The 19225-nt window shown below is 35.9% G+C and overlaps 2 protein-coding genes across 2 annotated transcripts in view; one reads left to right on the top strand and one right to left on the bottom strand.

Moving 5' to 3' along the window:
- The window catches only part of CUNH8orf34 (chromosome unknown C8orf34 homolog), a 486993-nt gene that overhangs the window by 189613 nt on the left and 278155 nt on the right, over positions 1-19225 (top strand). The window contains 2 exon segments of the mRNA XM_032759605.2: positions 4365-4537; positions 15538-15704. Of these exon segments, the coding sequence (XP_032615496.2) occupies positions 4365-4537; positions 15538-15704 (340 nt within the window).
- On the bottom strand, positions 8069-8464 carry LOC116813209 (small ribosomal subunit protein uS8-like). The gene has a single exon (XM_032759606.1). It carries the CDS (start codon positions 8459-8461, stop codon positions 8069-8071), a length of 393 nt encoding a protein of 130 aa, XP_032615497.1. The 5' UTR covers positions 8462-8464.

Below are 19225 nucleotides of genomic sequence, written 5' to 3'. Positions count from 1 at the left end.
TGGCTTACAGGGCCTAAACTCATCTATTTCTGTTGTTCCAGTGGTCAATTTCTTTGTTCATTTCTTTGTTTCAAGTCCCATCTACTTTGAGCCTATAGCTAGAGAAATCTCCAAGCCCAATTCTGCCCCATATGTAAATGAGATTAATAACATTGAATTGTTCAACCTTTTAAATATAACATCTATAAAATGAAACTTTATAGGATGAAAATCTGCACTGTCAATTCCCTGTTCTGTTACTCTACCCTTATTGACTACCATGTATCTATTCTTACTCAATTTGTCCATTCCACAGTGATACATCAAATATATAGAAATGACTTGAATACAGTCCACACTCTTAAATATTTGTATCTGGCTTATACACAGAATTTTATGGCTTATCTGTATCCCAAACCTCAGCATCACTCAATATACCCATGAAACAACCCTACATGTGCACCTCCTGAATCCAAAATTTAAAAAAGGAAGAAGGCACAATTTATACTGAAGTTTGGTCATGTCCCTTGGTGAGACTACCACTGCTAAATCCAGTCCATGTTGAGCTTCAGCTTCCTCTTCTCTGAACTAGTATATTTAATTACAAAACACACATGTGGGGCCATTTATATATATATAAATTTATTTATAATCTTATTTTGTACTTTACATGTTTGTATCTCTTCCCTCAAAATAAACAGAATAGCAATGAAAAACCTTTAGAATATGGATCATAGATTTAATACATTTAATGTGCTTCCTCTGACCCTCCCTTTAGGGCCCTAAATAACAGACAGCCTCTAGTATATCAAGCCAGAAAAAGATGCCAACTCTCCAAACTCATAGTCCAAGGTAGATTTTATGAACATTCTGTTGTTGGCTTTTGATTTAGCATTAAAATTTGTGGCCAGGTACGGTGGTTCATGAATGTAATCCCAGCACTCTGGGAGGCCAAGGTGCATGGATCACAAGGTCAAGAGATCGAGACCATCCTGGCCAACATGGTGAAAGCCCATCTCTACTAAAACTACAAAAATTAGCTGGGCATGGTGGTGTGCACCTGTAGTCCCAGCTATTCGGGAGGCTGGGGCAGGGGAATCTCTTGAACCCGGGAGGTGGAGGTTGCAGTGAGCCGAGATCGTGCCACTGCACTCCAGCCTGGTGACAGAGCAAGACTCAAAAAAAAAAAAAAAAAAGGCAAGTATGCAAAAAAAAGTGGTAGATACAGGGGAATATGTTACATAAATTGTGATTGAAAGAACAGTGGCAATCAAGGGTCTGGTTTTATTCTTTTCTCCTACATTGTACGATGATAAAATGTGCTTCAAAATGAGAAATTTATTGTAACACTATGATCAAGCATATTAAAGTAAGAATTAAAAGACACAGATCTAAGGCTTAGCTTTCCCATTTAATAGAAGTGACTGTTTGAAGTATCAGATTCTTTAGCTTCCTTTGGTGTTTGTGTATGAGACCTTGACATTTAAAGTAATAGTGCTCATTGTCGACTTAATTGTAAACATAAACACAAACTTGGGCACTTACATCATGCAACTCTACTTTCTGGTCAGTCAGGAGATGCAGAACACACCTGTATTACTTTTGGAAAGTTATGAAAATTAAAATACAAATTTCGTATACATATGTGTGTATATATAATAGTTTTTTCTCAGAGACCTCATAGCTCACTGAGAATACATCAACACACAACATTTAATACACAGTGACACACAGCAATTCTATTTTAAAAGCCTGCAAAGCAGAGCCAGTTAAATTGTTTTTGTTATTCTCCAATAAAAGTATGGAAATTGAGAGTATTTGGTGAATTTTATAGCAATCTGATATTTGTTGAATGAAAACAGATTTAAAACCCTTGGCTTATATTTTATATGACTTTGTTTTGTAAAGATTGCTGTTTATGATTATTGATTTTCATGGTATTTTATGAAATTATTAGTCCTGAGGGTTTGAAAATTAAAGCAAAACAAATTAAAAAAAAAAAAGGTCTTTCACCTGGGGGTGGGGGGGAGAATTTTATGGTTTAACTATGTTATTTACTAATTCATTTGATACAATAGGCTTTATAATTCTTATCATCCCCATTTTATAGTTGGAGAAAATGAAATTCAAGGAATAAGTAACATTGTAAAGTCTCACAGATGGAAAAGTATTCTGAAGTTGTAAATATGTTTATCGATTTTTAAATTCAAAAACATGTCTTCACAATCATCTGCTTTTAAAAGTAAATACAGATTTAAAATTGAACAGTATTGTTAATTTTAATTTCTGTTCTTCAAATAATATTAAATTGTGGCAGATGCATATGCCCTTCTGATTAGTTGAAAACATTCATTTGATTGCATTATTTTACAGCTGAAATCCATTGTAGTGCTTTAATTTTCTGATGTGAGGAATATAAGTATAGAAAGAGTTCAGATTACTTGCTAAGTTTTACAAACACTGGTTCTAAAATGTATCTGCTGTATTTTCATGTAGGCTGGATCAATATTAAGATATCTAGTTCCTGCCGGGCGCGGTGGCTCACGCTTGTAATCCCAGCACTTTGGGAGGCCGAGGCGGGCGGATCACGAGGTCAGGAGATCGAGACCACGGTGAAACCCCGTCTCTACTAAAAATACAAAAAATTAGCTGGGCGTGGTGGTGCACGCTTGTAGTCCCAGCTATTCGGGAGGCTGAGGTGGGCGGATCGCTTCAGCTGATGTTAAGGCTGTAGTGAGCCGTGATCATGCCACTGCACTCCAGCCTGGGTGACAGAGCGAGACTCCGTCTCAAAAAAAAAAAAAAAAAAAAAGATATCTAGTTCTTTCTGTCACTTGCTATTACTTGAAGAAATGCTCATCAAATATGTTCTAAATCATATTTCATGTGTTGCTTTTGGTATTATATTTGTATTTTGATTATATATTATATTGTATGTATTGTAAGATTATATTGTATTATATTCTGTACTGAAATGTAGAATATGTTGTGAAGTCTGAAGACTCAGAACACCATCTGAATTTTTATTTTTTTATTTTATTTTATTTTTATTTTAAAGACGGAGTCTTGCTCTGTCGCCCAGGCTGGAGTGCAGTGGCACGATCTCGGCTCTCTGTGAGCTCCACCTCCTGGGTTCACGCCATTCTCCTGCCTCAGCCTCCCGAGTAGCTGGGACTACAGGCACCTGCCACTACGCCCGGCTAATTTTTTTATTTTTTTGTATTTTTAGTAGAGACGGGGTTTCACCGTGTTAGCCAGGATGGTCTCGATCTCCTGTCGTCGTTATCCGCCCACCTTGGCCTCCCAAAGTTCTGGGCTTACAGGCGTGAGCCACCGCACCCAGCCCACCTTCTGAATTTTTAAAGAATTGTTCAAGACTATTGTAATAGTAAAATTATCACTAAACATATTTAAGCAAGGCCTATATTTTTCAGCTGAAGAGGCATTAAAAATATATTTTTCTCATGACATATTTACTGTAGAATACAGAAATGGTGTTGCAATGCAAAAAGAAGAAACTAAAATTACCGGTAGTTCCTTCATTCAGATAAAGGCACTATTAAATTTTGATCTTATTTTACCATTGTTTTCTTCAGCATATCAAGCAGTTCTTTGCCTGTAGCAAGTCTTAATAAATATTAGAGAATGAAGAAATGAATGAATTCGTGAACAAGAAAAGAATATACACTCATATGAATTTTTTAAACAAAAACTAGATTATACTATAAGTATTGCTTTTTAACTTGCCCTTTATTCACATAACAAAAAATCCCTAGCAATACATGTATTCAGCATTCTACTACAATAGTATTTTAATAGCTGTATCATATCCGAGTCCATGAAAACAGATTACTAACATTTGTTGAATTAGCATAACATATCTGCCATTGATATTGCCGTGTTTTGAATTTCTACTGGATCCTGAAATGTCTAAAATGCTTTGCAGTTGGAGGCAATACACGCTTCGAGCCCTATCTCTTCTTGTCCCTATCCCCTGACCCCAACCCAGTGTCCACCTAGGCAATTATTTACTATTTCCCAGCAGTGACACCAAGCTCTCTCCCTATGTGGGCCGCCCTGTTTACAACACACTCTTCCTTCTGCCTTGAATGCTCATCCCACACCTCTTTCCTGAGAGCACACTTGCAGCCTTCCAAATTCAAAGCAAAGATTTCACTCCTGGGTCCTTTATCACAGTGACCTTAGGAATTAGCATAAATCATTAGAACAAGCTATTTAGTAGAGTTGGAGGAAACTGAAGTTTTATATCAATTCAGAAAGACAAAAAGCATTTGACAGTCAAATCTCTGGGCGACTTTATTTCCCTGTTGTCCTGTTAATAAGAAAAAGCCATCTAAGACAGCATATTCTTTTCTTCTCTTCAGGAAACAGTGACATTTAATTCTTCTCTTCTGAGGCCCCGTGTGATTGGAGAATGGATTGGTAGAGAAGAAAATGATGCTGATCCCCTAGCCGCTGAAATGCTACAGCCTCCAATTCCAAGAAGCAAAAATGACCAATGGGAAAGTGAAGATAGTGGCTCTAGCCCTGCAGGAAGGTGAGATGAGCTGTCTGCTGAGATTCTATATTACTAGCCATTAAAAGATAAAGGGAAAATAAACCCAAGTTCATGATTTTTATGAAATCCTTTTTAGTATTTTTTTATAGAAAATTATGTTAGTCTATACATAGGATAAAGACATCAATTGCTGTCTCTTAAAATGAGAGTTTCAGACCTGCTTTGGGGTTTTGGTGTTGATTTCTTTTCTGCAAATCTAGATCACCATATCTTTGCTACTAAAACCAAATAGAGGATTAATTTCAAGATATGCTGCCAGTCAAGAGCTACTATAATATTGGACAGAGAGTGGCTGGCTGTTAAGAATTGGAGAGGAGGGACTTCTGATGTACCAGAAAGATATTGTTAATCATCAGGGATAGAAAAATTATTAAATGTATAATAGACCATAGGAGGCAAAGTTAATATGGACCATAAAGAGAGAGAAACCTTAGTTAGAAACATTTAAGTTTAAAGTTGATAACTATGATTGAATATATTTATTAACATTTTCTTTGTTTAATTTTTGAAACTGCTATTATATGTAAATGTGAAAGTCCATACTTCCATTTTACTCAGACCCCTGATGCTCAAAATGGTGGCAGGAGATTTACCTTACGTGCCCATGTGCTGGTAATAGTGAATTAATGTTGAAATGTCCAGATCTTATTTATTGGAAACACTATATTCAGAGTAATTTTTTTTTTTTGTAATACCAGTTGCAATGAGTAAAACTCAAAACAAAAATGAAAACTTCTGCAAAGTGTCTGGGGTGAAAAATACCATGGGAGGCGAAAACAAATACTCATGAATGGAAATGTGACAGGAGCTTAAGCTTTCTGTGAGTGTTACCAGTTGCCCGTCACAGAAGAGTTTTTCCTATGCATAGCATAGCCACAGTAACTTGGCATTTTCTATGTTAAATTTAGCAGCAGCCAATAAGTATTCTTTCTCAAGGAGAAAATTGTATTTTCTACAATGTAATAGCTTTCAGGGGTTCTTTGCGGTGACTTATCACTTGGCTGGAGGGAAGGAAATTCAGAATACTCATTAATGTGCTTCAGGCCTCTAGAAAATTGATTCTATTTCCATGAGAAATAACTTTTAAATTATTTAAATAGTTGAAGTGTCCTGTGTGAGGAGAAGAAAACCATTTATAAAGATCCATTTACCTTCTTTGTGAAATGCCAGATCAATTTCATCTGTCAATGAGGGTAATTTTTTTAATACCAGGCTTATAAAACCTACTAGACCTTTATCTTTATTCATTGGTAGATCTTTAGTTCTTAAATGTAAAATAGAGAAATGTCAACTTTCATTTTACTTTCATTTAGTCATAATAATAATCAGAACTATTTATCGCAAGTGTTAGTGCTTCTATTTTCTTCCTAGCTTCAGTGAGCTCTTATTCCCGCTTGAATACTCAATAAGGGAGAACCTTTTCTCTAATCCTAGTGGACTCTCTTACCTAGAAAACTCAGTCCATGAACATGTCTCTTAAATGTTTATCTTAGTTTTTTTCAGCTTTATTTTGCTCTGTCTTTAAATTATAAGTCGAGGTATTACGCTATGACAGGAAAGAGCTGGTGAAATTCTGCCCAGGTGCCCCCATTAGAGTAGAAAGAATACATGCATATCTGAATTAAATTTCAGGAACAGCAGTAAACTACGGGCTAGAAACTATATTTTCTCCATCTTCTAATACAAAACAGAATTTTTGAATTTATGCCAGCAACTCACACAGCATTAGATTTGATTTGGATCAAGCAGAAAGGGTTGGGGAAAATTTTTTAATGGCTCCAGAGTCCGTAACTATAGTATTAGCTTTTACCCTTAAATAGAAATGAACCTGTACTATACTTTAATGACCAACTGACAAAATCATATCCTAGACTCCTGAAAGAGAAAACTTAATTTTCAAGCATGACTCCATCCATTTTTCACCCCACCCTCTCCACTGGGGCTGGCACATTTTTGTTGTCGTTTGACATCTGTTACAAGAGTGACAAAGGCACAGGCTGATGTTAGGCATCTGCTAAATAAAGCTTATTGACAAGAAGAACCGTTTATAGTCTTATCTTTATTTCTTGCAGCCTTTCCTATCTCAGTTTTTCTCTATTGTGTATTAAGTCTTACTCAAATGGCTACGGCAACACTCCGTCTTTGTTACATAGCCAGCTTTCCTTGTCATGCAGAGTAATAGATACATGATAGGCTAGAGTTTCACCATTAGATTAGAGGGAATTAAATAAATGCTATAATAAACCTTGAGAGTCTTATGGGTAGAAGCTTACCCCCTTTTTTTAATGATGTACTGTATGTGAACTTCTTCCTGTAGGTCCCCCAAATATGACATTGTATGAAGAGGTCAACAAATATGTTACAAATAGCTTGATACAAATGACACCTGAAGCATTAAGTGCTGGTTAGTAAAGAAATTGTGAGGGTGATAAATGGAAACTAGCAGACTAAGACAAGAGATACTAACATGGAGTCCTGCCACATCTTTCTTAGATTCTCAAAGCAGTTCAGAAATAAGAGTGCTTAAAAAAGAAATTAAAGCATTTGAGCAACAAAAGCAAGAGGAATTCACCAAAGAGAGAGGTGAACGTGTTGGGAAATGATTGAAGGCTTTCTGTGATTGTCAAATCCTACCAATTGGTATCCATTGCTATGGCTTGCCTAGCTATTTAGTGGGAAACATATACATTCATTGCACATTTAGAGTTATTAAAAATAATCCCACATTTATAATATAAATGTAAACAAAAATTGGGTTTAATAAGCCTATATAATCTTATTTTAAGCCATCTTAATTAAACTTTGCAATAACTGAGTAATAAATTTTCTAAAATTACTTATTAAATTGTAATGTGAATTTATAAATATGCTCATCAAGCCTTGAAGCCTAATGAAGTTCCTCTAAAGCTGAATCACCTTATTAAAACAAAAATAATATCCATAAATACTGTAGATCTGGTGAATTGGCTTTATTTCTTAAGTGAACACTGTTGTTAGATTGAAAATAGGTCATAAAATAAAGAGAAAATTTTATAATTTAGAAATGTATATGAAATATTAAAATAAAAGCTAAATTCACTTCCCATTAAGAAGTTTTCTTTCCATTAAAGCTCATAATTGCTTCTAACATACCTGTGAATAAAACCTGGAAATGGTCCCCTTCCTCTTAGAATTTTTTCTATTGGCAGAAAGAGACAAGCAGTAAACAAGTGAATATACAAATATATGCCATAAATTCAAGTAGTGATAGGTATGATGGAAAATAAATCAAATTTAGTAATTTAGAAATAATCTAACATGAAATTTTAAGCATAAATAATTTTAATTGATTAATATGTAATCTGCCCAAGAGACCAAAGAACAGAAGCCTTGAAATAACTAAAACACACAAAAATTATACCTCATAACTTATAAATTTCTTAATTTCTTTTTTCGTACAAGTTCAATCCAAAACAAATTTCTTTTTGGTTTCCCTCTGAGGCATTTTATTTGTAAGTATGTATTACATCCCTAGAAAAAGTCTCCCAGGATTTTCCCTCCTGTGTGTCTTCGTCTTACTTCTTTGTGGTCCACAATGCCAGCTGAGGTTGTCAGTACAATGAAACTGAACTGGTCAGATCGGAGCAGATTATGCTGCCATTTTTCTAGATCTTTGTGTTGCACATGAAACCTGGGGCTGATCACTCCACACTTGTTTAGCCTGCCTGTGAGGTTCACAACAATCTTCCCAGCTCTGTGATTATCAGTGATTTCAGATTCACCAGTGTAACCATGCTTTATCATCACAGTGAGAAACCGGATGATGACTCTGGAGTATGGCTTGATAAGAACCTGGTGTTTGTCTCTCTTTTTAGCATTGTGGATGCTCTGGAGAATATCAGACAAGACATTCATGTGCACCATTGTGGCAGCGTGGAAGGATGGCAGCTGAAAGAGACAAATTTCTTTTTTTTTTTTTTTTTGAGACGGAGTCTCGCTCTGTCGCCCAGGCTGGAGTGCAGTGGTGTGATCTTGGCTCACTGCAATCTCCACCTCCCAGTTCAAGTGAGCCTCCCACCTTAGCCTCCTAAGAAGCTGGGACTACAGGTGCGCCCCACCATGCCTGGCTAATTTCTTTTAAATTTTTTGTAGAGATGGGGTTTCACTATGTTGCCCAGGCAGGTCTTGTATTCCTGGATTCAAGTAATCCACCCATCTTGGCCCCAAAGTGCTGGGATTACAGGTATGAGCCACCATGCCTGTTTAAGACAAATTTCTTTTTAAAGCCAAAAGAGCATACATTTAATTTCAGATCATTGATGAAGTCCTTTGGACAGGTTGAAAGTTTTCTTCTTATTTATTTAGTATTCATTTGCTTATGTTAATACCAGGTAATGTGCTAGATACTGGATAAGACTGACATGACAAAAAATCCTAGACTCAAAGGAATTGCTTAAAAGTGGAGGAGAATGATTTTTAAAAAGTTTTATTTCTGCTCAATTCACACAATGCTTGGTATATGACAAGCACTTAAGTGTCTGCTAAACTGATTCTAAAACATCATATTTACATATTCTTAAAATAGCTCTTATGCATAAAAATCTATATGCAACAATTCAGTGTGAAACTTTTCATGACCTCTTCAACTTCCAAGGCCTTAGTGCAAAGGGTACCCTTTAGTTAATGACTGGAGTCAAAAAAAAAAAAAAAAAAAGGACACAGGTTCAGCCTACAAGACTGTGAGGGTGAACTCAAGAAGCTTAGGAGATAGTCCAAGAAATCATCCAATTTTTCACCAGAAAGAATGCATGGAATCAGATCAAACTAACGTTTACCAACCTATGCTTACCAACCTATGCTCAGAAAGAAAGTGTGAAACTAAACGGAGCAAGCTCAGGCCCACGAGTGAGACAGGAGTCCGGAGGAGGAGGGCCAGTGGTCAGAATGAAGGCTCAGGAGGCTGCACCTGCTCAGGCAGGCCCACAGGGGAGGGTCTGTGGGGCGACCTCTTTAAACTGTTCCTTTCCATTTGATCCTGGTTTAGAAATCACTCTTTTAAACCAAAGCAAAATGGATTCCTTGAGTATATGAACACCAAATTGAAATATTAACTGCTAGTCTTTCTCATCAGGCCTCTTTTTGTACACTTTCTTTTGATGTGGGATATTATGGCTCAAGAGGAGGCGATCACGTATCCAGGATGCCCCCCTTGTGTTCTTTGAACACATAATGGTATTAATTACCACTTAGAGGTTGCTCTATGTGCTTTGCATATCTTAACCCATTTCATCCTTATGAAAACACTATTATTCAGAAATGAGAGGCCCGGTGCGGTGGCTCATGCCTGTAAGCACTTTGGGAGGCCGAGGCACGCAGATCACGAGGTCAGGAGATCGAAACTATCCTGGCTAACATGGTGAAACCCCGTCTCTACTAAAAATACAAAAAATTAGCCAGGCGTGGTGGTGGGCGCCTGTAGTCCCAGCTACTCGGGAGGCTGAGGCAGGAGAATGGCGTGAACCCGGGAGGTGGAGCTTGCAGTGAGCCGAGATTGTGCCACTGCACTCCAGGCTGGGTGACAGAGCAAGACTCCCTCTCAAAAAAAAAAGGAATGAGAAAACTAAGTCCCGGAGTGGCTACATCCCCATCCCAAGATTGATAGCCATTAGGTCACTGAGCTAGGCTGCCTTGCTTCAAATTCTGGGGGTTTAAATCCTTTGCTCTACAGTCTCTCTTCAGAAAGCTGTTCCAAGAATCTTGTTATTAAGCTTTAGGTTCAAATCTGGGAAGGAGGGGCCACAGAATCCTAAGTGCTCTTAGAAAAACCCCTCTTGTTCTGATCTCACTCAACACTGTCTGTATGGACACTCCTGCGTCCCTGCAGCAGGCTGCTATTTTTTCTTAATGGTTGTAGGATCCACAGGCTGTGTGGCTGGAGAAGAGGGTGGTGTCATCCTTTATCGTCTGCTGCTTCCAGATCTTGCTGTCTCCTCCCTAAAACAATCCCCGGTTCTGCATCTTGCTCTGAATTTCCCAGTGTGTTAATTTCCCACGTCATCTTCTAGCAATAATTTGCTAACTGTCAGCCATTCCCCTTTCTCTGAATATTCAAACGTCCGGCTCCTGTAACTCTCCCCAGTAGCTTTGCTGCATTGGTTAAGTTAGCGTCAACATCATCGGTGATCCTTCCCCAAACCTGGCCTCTCACTTCCTTTGCCTACTCTTTGCCACGTATCTTGAATTCCACCCTACCTCCCCATCACTCCCTCTGTCATATCCTAGACCTTCTCATTCTCATTATCTGCAAATCCATGATTTCAATTTCAGGCATCTCACTTTCTGACTACCACCTCTCATCTTTCTAGTTTATTGCCTCTGACACTCAGCTTTAACTGGGACCCCCAAAACACTGAGACTGCTGAAGTTTTATTGTTTCTCACCCACCTTGTTCTTAATTTTTCTCCTTAGTCAGGTTTATCTATGCCCCATCATGGTAATTGGTCCCTTGGATATGTCCTCAAATCTTCTGCTCCTCTTTTCCTGTTTTACTCTCCTGGAAAAACTCTACCATGTTTAAATCTAATTGTTTCCCTATTCTGTGGCTGAACCAACCTAGGCTAGAGAAGGACACATGGCCACACTGGCCAGTGTCACTGAATTCACGACCACCAAACTCCAGGGGCACACTGGTGCTACCCGGCGATGCAGCTGCATCTACCTCTGCCATTCACATCTTCACTCTCCTCAATGATGACTTCAAATTTTTCCTGCTCTCCCCCAATCTCCAACACTTTTCCCCCCATCCTTATTCTTAACTAATGACTCTTGTTTCCTGTTTCAAAGAGAAAATAGCTGCAGTCATAAAGAAAACCTCCATAAGCTTCCTCCAGCAGACTCTCTGTGCACCTGGCTTATCTGCCCTCAGGTTTTCTGCTCTTCCCCATGGCTATGGGTGAGTCACTCATGCTCCGCCTAGGGCAAGCTCCTCCACTCAGCTCTAGATCCTTACTCTAACTCACCCATGTAAGCTCATCACTTCTCTTCATTCCCTGCACCATTCCTTTCTCTAGCTCATTCCCCTCAGCATGAAAGTATGATGGAACTTCTCTCTTAAAAAGTGAAGCCTCTCTAGCCCCAGCGATTAATTGTTCTCTGACTTTCATTCAATTTACAAAGAAACTCCTCAAAGAAGTTTACTTGTGTGCACTCCCTCATTTTGCGATCTTTTCCAAATAGAATGTTATTCCCACCACTTATTGAAAGCAACCTTGTCAATGTCACAGGATGACCTCTTGTCCAAGTTACCCAGTGTCAGTCAAATGACCTCTGCCTTCTGAAATTCCAACCTCAAGTCTCAGCCCCCATCTTACTTGAACTAACAGCAGTGTTTGAGATTTCATCTCTCAGTTATTTATTCAAATATTTTCCTCACAATCCTTATCTGTAATTGTGAAATTCAAAAATGCTCTGACAACCAAAGTTGTTTTCATAATTCATTATAGCGAAACCTGATCTGAACCCTGCAGATTCTTTATTTATCCCACTCAGTGGGAATGCTGATACATAATGATGTAGAAATACTGAAGTATTTGATAACAGGGTGAGGCCACAGACCCTCCGGAATGTATTATATAATATAGAGTTTATGCAACAGAACACATCCAGCCCCAAGGATTCTAGAAAAACAGTTATGGATCTGGAATAAAATTCTAAGTTTATATTTGGTTAGATATACTCTTTTTCTGTAAGTAGGCATGTTTTGATGATATGTTTGCCTTTTAGAAATAATTATATTATGTTTTATAAACAGACATTTGATTTATGCTTATTCATATAAAATAACATTTCAAGATACAGTATACATTAATTTTACATAAAATATTTAATATCTAACCATCCTATATATATATATTTAGGTACATAGTAAGCAGAAGCAGTAGTCAGAATGTACATATAACATCTGCTTCAAACAGTTATACTTTGTGAATTATTATTTAACTCCTAAGGAGGAAAATCGCCTTAAAGCCGTAACTGTCTTTTTACATGAAAACATAAAATATATTTGGTAAGCATAGAATATTATAAAATATAATATTCTATTACCTTTGGTTAAATTTACAATATAAAATTTAAAGTTATGGAGGAAAATTTAATTGATTTATTAAACAGACCTAAATAGAGCTATTTGCCAGGCACTGTTCTACATTTATTAACCCTTTTTAATAGTCCAACCACTGGATTATTAAATATATTGGAAGTACTACAGTAAGCTGCATTATGGATAACGGAACTGAGGAAAAGAAAGAAGTAACTTGCCCCAAATTATTCATCTTGTAAATAAACTATGTTCAATTGTCATTCAAAGCAGTATCTGTATCCCTTCTAGTAATCAAAAGCGAATGGGGCTAAAATAATACATGAATATTGTTGTTTTAAATGAATTTAATTTAGATAAAATAATTTAGGTGTTAATTCAGCTTAACATGTTAGATCTATCAGCTAAGAAATCCACATTAAAATTTTGTTTTGATTGGTTTTGTTTACTTCTCAATGAATAAAGTTGGTCAAGGAAGACTTTAACATTGTTACATTGTTTCTCAGTTTAGAAGACACATAATGCAATGATGCAGAGGACAGATGCCATGGCAAGAGACTGGAGCTAAATAAACTTCTTCCTTCCATTTTCAAGTGAATATTTATGTTTTATTTTCATTATTAAAGAGTAAACATGATTTTCTTTAATTATTTGGAATGATATCGAGGGTTAGTCAAATTAAAAAATTACTTAAAAAGGGGTGCATTTTTACGACATCTTAGCAACAATCCTATTTCTGTTGGGAACCTAAGCTGGGATAGAAGATAAAATTAAAATAAATATTGCCAACATGTGTATGTTTTCATGTATTTGTTCTTATTTTTTCCCTCACCTTTTTACTTTTAAAAGTTTCAAACCACAGAATATTTAAAAGTAGTAATATCAAGATCCATGTACCCTCCACCTATATTCACCAATGAACATTTTACCATCTTTATCTATGACCTATTATCTATATATCTATCATATATCATATTCTATTTTTTGCTGAACCATCTGAAAATAAATTATAGGTTTTATAAAATGTTAATTCTGTTATTCTTCAGGATGTATTTCTTAGGAATATTTTCTTATGTACCCATAATATAATCATCATATCAAACCAATCCCACCATAAAGTTATCTAATGTAGAGTCCATTTTCAAATTTCTTCAATTTTTCCAGTAAAGTCCTTTATGGATTTTTGTATACTTGTTTATTTCTTTTTTATCTAGCATCTAATAAAGGAACATGTGTGGAATCTAGTTGTCAAATCTTTTTAGTCTTCTATAATCTACAACAATCCTCTGCCTTTTGTTTCCTTTTTATGACATTTACATTCTTGAAGGCTATGGGCCAGATATCTTGAAAAAGTTCCCCAAATCTGCATTTGTCTGATTGTTCTCTGATTAAATTCAGATTAGACATTTTTGGAAAAAAATTCTACATAGTTGATGGGATGTACTTTCTTATTATATTAGGAAGTACATAATGTCAATTTGTCCAGTATTATTGGTGATGCTAAGTTTGATCACTTGGTTAAGGTGATGTCCACCAGATTTTTCCAGTGTAAAGGTATCAGTTGCCCTTTCTAATTAACAAGTCATGTCACTTCTGCTTGGACAAGATGGCACAGACTAATTACTTTCTGCTGTCCCTCACTACATACCCCTATAAACCCTGAAATAAAGCAAGAGACACCAAAAGAGAACTGTGGCAAGAGTAAAGAGGAAGGTGGAATGGTTAGGAACCTGAGGGCTGGAGGAACAGCTGAGGAGCAGGGCTCCTTGCAATTCCCCACTCAACAGAATAAGGGGCATTTCTTCGCTCCCAAAGTAGCAAGAGAAGGTGGCCCATATAGGTTATTTCTCCCCCGATTGAACAGTAGCTACACCAACAACACCAAGAGAAGCCAGAGACACAGGCCAGGGGAATTGACGATTCTCACTGGCAGTACATGGTTAGGGGACATGCCTGGCGATACATGGTTAGGGGACATGCTTTCCTTCCCTGCCAGACTTGAGACTCCCTTTCTCCACTAAAGATGCTACGAGAGCTGAGTGGCAACAGTGAATCTACCTCAGAGGCAAGAAAGAATCTATTTCAAAACATTAGGAAGGAACACAGAAAAACAGAAAGAGCAGAAATATGGGTATATACAATGGACTATCCTCACGAGTTTTAGAAATGATATTTAACTATTGAAACAAAAATTATAACACCGTCTGATACTCAATAATATTTAAACGTAGGGCAACTAAAGGGTCCAAAATGGAAGTAAGGTTTCTATACTTCACTCCAAGTGGTAAATGTTGATATTACAGTCTGCTGAATGTGGTACAATATACATATACATATTGTAACAGGAAGAACAGTCACTAATAAAACTATACAAAGAGATAGACTCAAAAGCAGTATAAATAAAAGCAAGACAATTCAATGAGGGAGAGAATAGTATTTTTAACAAATGGTGTTCAGACAACTATATACACATATGCAAAAGAAATTAAAGTTGAGTATTTTAAAACATCTTAATGTAATATTTTAAAATATTTATTCCATTGAATGTGTTTTCCTTAACATGCATTTGCTTTGTAAATCAGGGACTGATAATATGGACTTTCTAGCTCTTCTTTAAAAATCAGAAAATTCATCAAGTAGACTTTAATTTCCACATGGCAACAATAGGTAGGAGTAAATTAGCACCTTCCCTCTTAAGTGAGCCAAATTTCAGTTTCCCCATATTCACTTGGGAATTCCTTAGCGAGGTAAAGATGGGTGTCCAAGAAAGATGATATTTCCATTATCCTTGGGGAAAACTTTAGTAACATGTCCACATATGTGTGTAATAAAATAACCAAATGGAAATTTATTTGTAGATTTTCTTTACTTATCACAGCTAATTAACATTTAAATATTTCTTCAGCTTAAAGATGGAGCCTAAGAACAAAGGATTAAAACAGCAGCAACAGCAACATAAGAAACTGCTGGCCGCAATGCTCTCTCAAGATTCTTTTGAGTCCATCCACAGCCCTACCCCATCTGTAACAGACGAAGATATTGATAATGAAGATGATGCAATGGAATTGCTGGGTAATTTTAAAAATTAATAATTTCTCATTTTCTTCTTTGGCATTGTAAAAAAACGTGTAGTGATTAAGAGATTTAAAAAGTTTTGAATAGCCTTGTCTTAGGGAAAAGAAACCATTTAGTAGATATTTTGTTTACGTTAGACTCCCATAAAGTTGCATGTAAGAACTAAATTGAAATACCCTAAGCATATGAATATTTATTAGACTGTATTTTGTGCTTTGTGTATGCTGCACTTTACCTTCTGACTACATAATGAAGCGTTATTCTGTGTGCAAGTGTGATCAAAATTCAAGTCTGTCTGCTTTATTCTCTGATAATAATTGCCTTGTTTACATCTATTGTCTATAAAATATACCCAAAGTACATATTTCAGCCCTCACTCCAAAATGTCTCCCTGTTATTTTGAGGATGCTTTAGAAAAATAGAATAAAGTTGAAAGGGGCAGATAGTAAATTCGTGTTTTACGTTTTCCGTAAATGACAGGAAAGTTTGCAGAGATTTTGAAGTTTCTTCAGGCCTGTTACTTTCATGAAAACTTTATTAATCTTGTATATGTAGGATATCTTTTTATATTTTTTAATGTAGTATATGTATGTTTTTGCTTCATCAGAAATCTCTTCATATAAATTTTTAAACTGAACTTCTCTTTGGAACATTATTTTTATGAAGAAAGAAAATGAAATGTTATTTCAGAGTGATCCACATATAAAACAATGAGTTTTAAAGTCAGTAGTATCAATTATTCTGTTAAAAATAAAGAGTATAATTTTCAAATACTTTGTAACAATATGCTGTTGTATTTTATTTAGAAAGAGAATAAATAATATAATTATTTGAAAGCCTTAAACACGTTTTACATATAGAATATGGAATCTCAGAAAAATATAGGCCATTTTCTGAAGTTTTTGTTAAAAATGAGATTCCTTGGTTTTAAGTGTTTATGGCAGTAAAATACTATCATTATAAAAAATGATATATTGCATATCATTTTTGCATAGGCCTACAAAGGTGTTATTTAGTCAATGGTGACAGGTTTGAAAGATGTTTTCTGATGCTGTAAAAACTGCATTCATGCTAGCATTAAGGAGATTGTATCATGGTGTTTTCATTACATGCTGTTGGTCTCTTCCAACTGGGTCTTTTCCTGACCTCCAAATCGTTAACATGGCAGACGTGCCCTATGTGGCAGTGGTAGCTTCATTCAACAAACATTTACGGAGCACTTACTATATGCTAAGCACTTGGCTGGGGCCTGGGAACATAAAAATAAAATCGTTGTGATCTGTGTTTGAAGGAATTTTACATTGTAATGTTCAAGATACAAACGTAAATACGTCACTACCTGCGCTACCTGTGCTAATTGGATGAAGCACACAGTTGTATATAGGGGTAACACCTAAAGCAGAGGTAAGGGACAGTGATCCAGGAATGTTTCCTAGAGAAGCGGATTCCTCTGGCTAGTCCTGAAAAGCAAATAGATGTAAGCTCTGCAGGTGGAGTGTGGTCATTGTAGGTTTTCTCACATAGGTATGGGCTGTTTTGTGATTGTGCTCCATAACTACGCCTGTAAATGGTTCCTTTGCTTTGGACAGTAACAGGGAAGGGGCAAGTGAGATCAGGGTTTCTTTCAGGAGACGCAGTTGTCCACTCCATGCTGGTATTCCCTAGATCTCAGCTGCCCTGACTGAAGGTTCTAGCCTCCCAAGCTGAAGACCGAGGATTGAGTCTTGGAGACTAATGATGAGCAATTAATAACTAGTCCTCATTAATTCCTTTTTTAGATATTTTAGCCTGTGGTCTGAGCAAGTTTAATAATAAGAGATAGTTGAAGGTTTGGACTTTCTTCATGTAATTCCACATATCTCAGCACAGGTGGCGAGCAGTGTAATAATGTTGGTCTCTAGGTCATGAGATTATCCTCTTATAGCTTGGAATGTTACAAGTCCACTGGGCTTTCCCCTAAAATAATGCCATATTCAATTTCCTGTTTTTGAAATGGATTCCAGCAAAATGTATGTGATTGTGTCTATTTCAGAAAAATACAAATGCTAAGTTATTGGAAATTTATGTGAAATCAAATTTTATAGAGTTTATATAGAATCATTGTAAGATGCAATAGAGACATCTGGTATTTAAAATCTTTTTGAATCTACAACATTTTGTAGATGAGTGTGCTATATAGCTTATGTGTTTGTAAATGTTTAACTTGTCTTTGTTATCTATACCAAGATATAACTGGCTGAAAAATATTTATTATGCATGGAAAGCACTCTGTAAACCTTGTGAAGTGATAAATAAGTGAAAGGTATAATTGTTAGTTAAATTAATATAAAAAAGGATTATTCTTTAATAAAATTGGTTGATTTGAAGGGAAAAAATCATTTTAGTTGAACTAGTAGAAGTTAGTAATAATTATTGACTCTTGTTTTGTTTATTAAGGAAACTAGCATTGTTAATGTATACTGATTAATATTTAATTATTCACAGTTGTTTATATATTTGTGGATTTCTTTTCTAAATGTTTTAGGCATATGAAAATATTATAGTACACCACCTATAATTTTTAAGTAGATCAAATATTTTCTGTAAGATTGCTTTAAATGCTCCTTATAAATTCACATTGCAAAAGTAACAATATGGAATTAATACATGTCAGATAATAAAACAGCCAAACTTGTGGATTTTTAAGATATAATCATTTTAAGCACCTCTGAAATTGGTGCTGTAATTATAGAAGATATTGAGTAAAGTATCTGCCAAGTCATCTCATGCTCAAATATAAGATATTTTCAAATATTTTAGTATAAATATTTTAGTAATTGTTCTGGCAATTAATGACCACTATGAATAAAATGTTATAGAAAATCTTCACATATTTTTTAAAATTAATAAAATAAATAATTTTCAAAAATGGAATGATAAGTTACAATAGTAGAATGAGAGATTTATTGCTGGGCATAGTGGCTTAAGCCTGTAATACCAGCACTTTGGGAGGCTGAGGTGGGTGGATGGCTTGAGCCCAGGAATTTGAGACCAGCCTGGGAAACATGACAAAAGCTCATCTCTACAAAAAATACTAATATTAGTCGAGTGTGGTCGCATGCACCTATAGTCCCAGCTACTGGACTGAGTCTGGAAGGTCGAGTCTGCAGTGAGCTGTGGTCATGCCACTGTAGTCCAGCCTGGGTGACAGAGGGAGACCCTATCTCAAAAAAAAAAAAAAAAAGAAGAAGAAAAAGAAAAGATGTATAAAAATCCCTGTATATTTTACTACATTAATTATCAGAGAACATTTGAGGAACTTCATTAGTTTAAAAGATATTTCACCTTGGAAACATGTGCCCATTTTTCTTACATTAGATGCATTTTCATCTTATTCTTGTTGAAAGGCGAGTTTCAGTCATGTTTTTGATTATTCTCTTTATGATTGATATTCATTTAAAAATCAGTATTATTTGAAAGATATAACTACTTTTCTTATACATTCTAATATGGGTATTACTATTCCATACAATTTGTAA

Source organism: Hylobates moloch, unplaced genomic scaffold, assembly GCF_009828535.3.
Source record: "Hylobates moloch isolate HMO894 unplaced genomic scaffold, HMol_V3 SCAFFOLD_9, whole genome shotgun sequence".
NCBI lineage: Eukaryota > Metazoa > Chordata > Mammalia > Primates > Hylobatidae > Hylobates > Hylobates moloch.
Note: the sequence above shows the minus strand (reverse complement) of the source record. Positions and strands in the feature narration are given on the sequence as shown.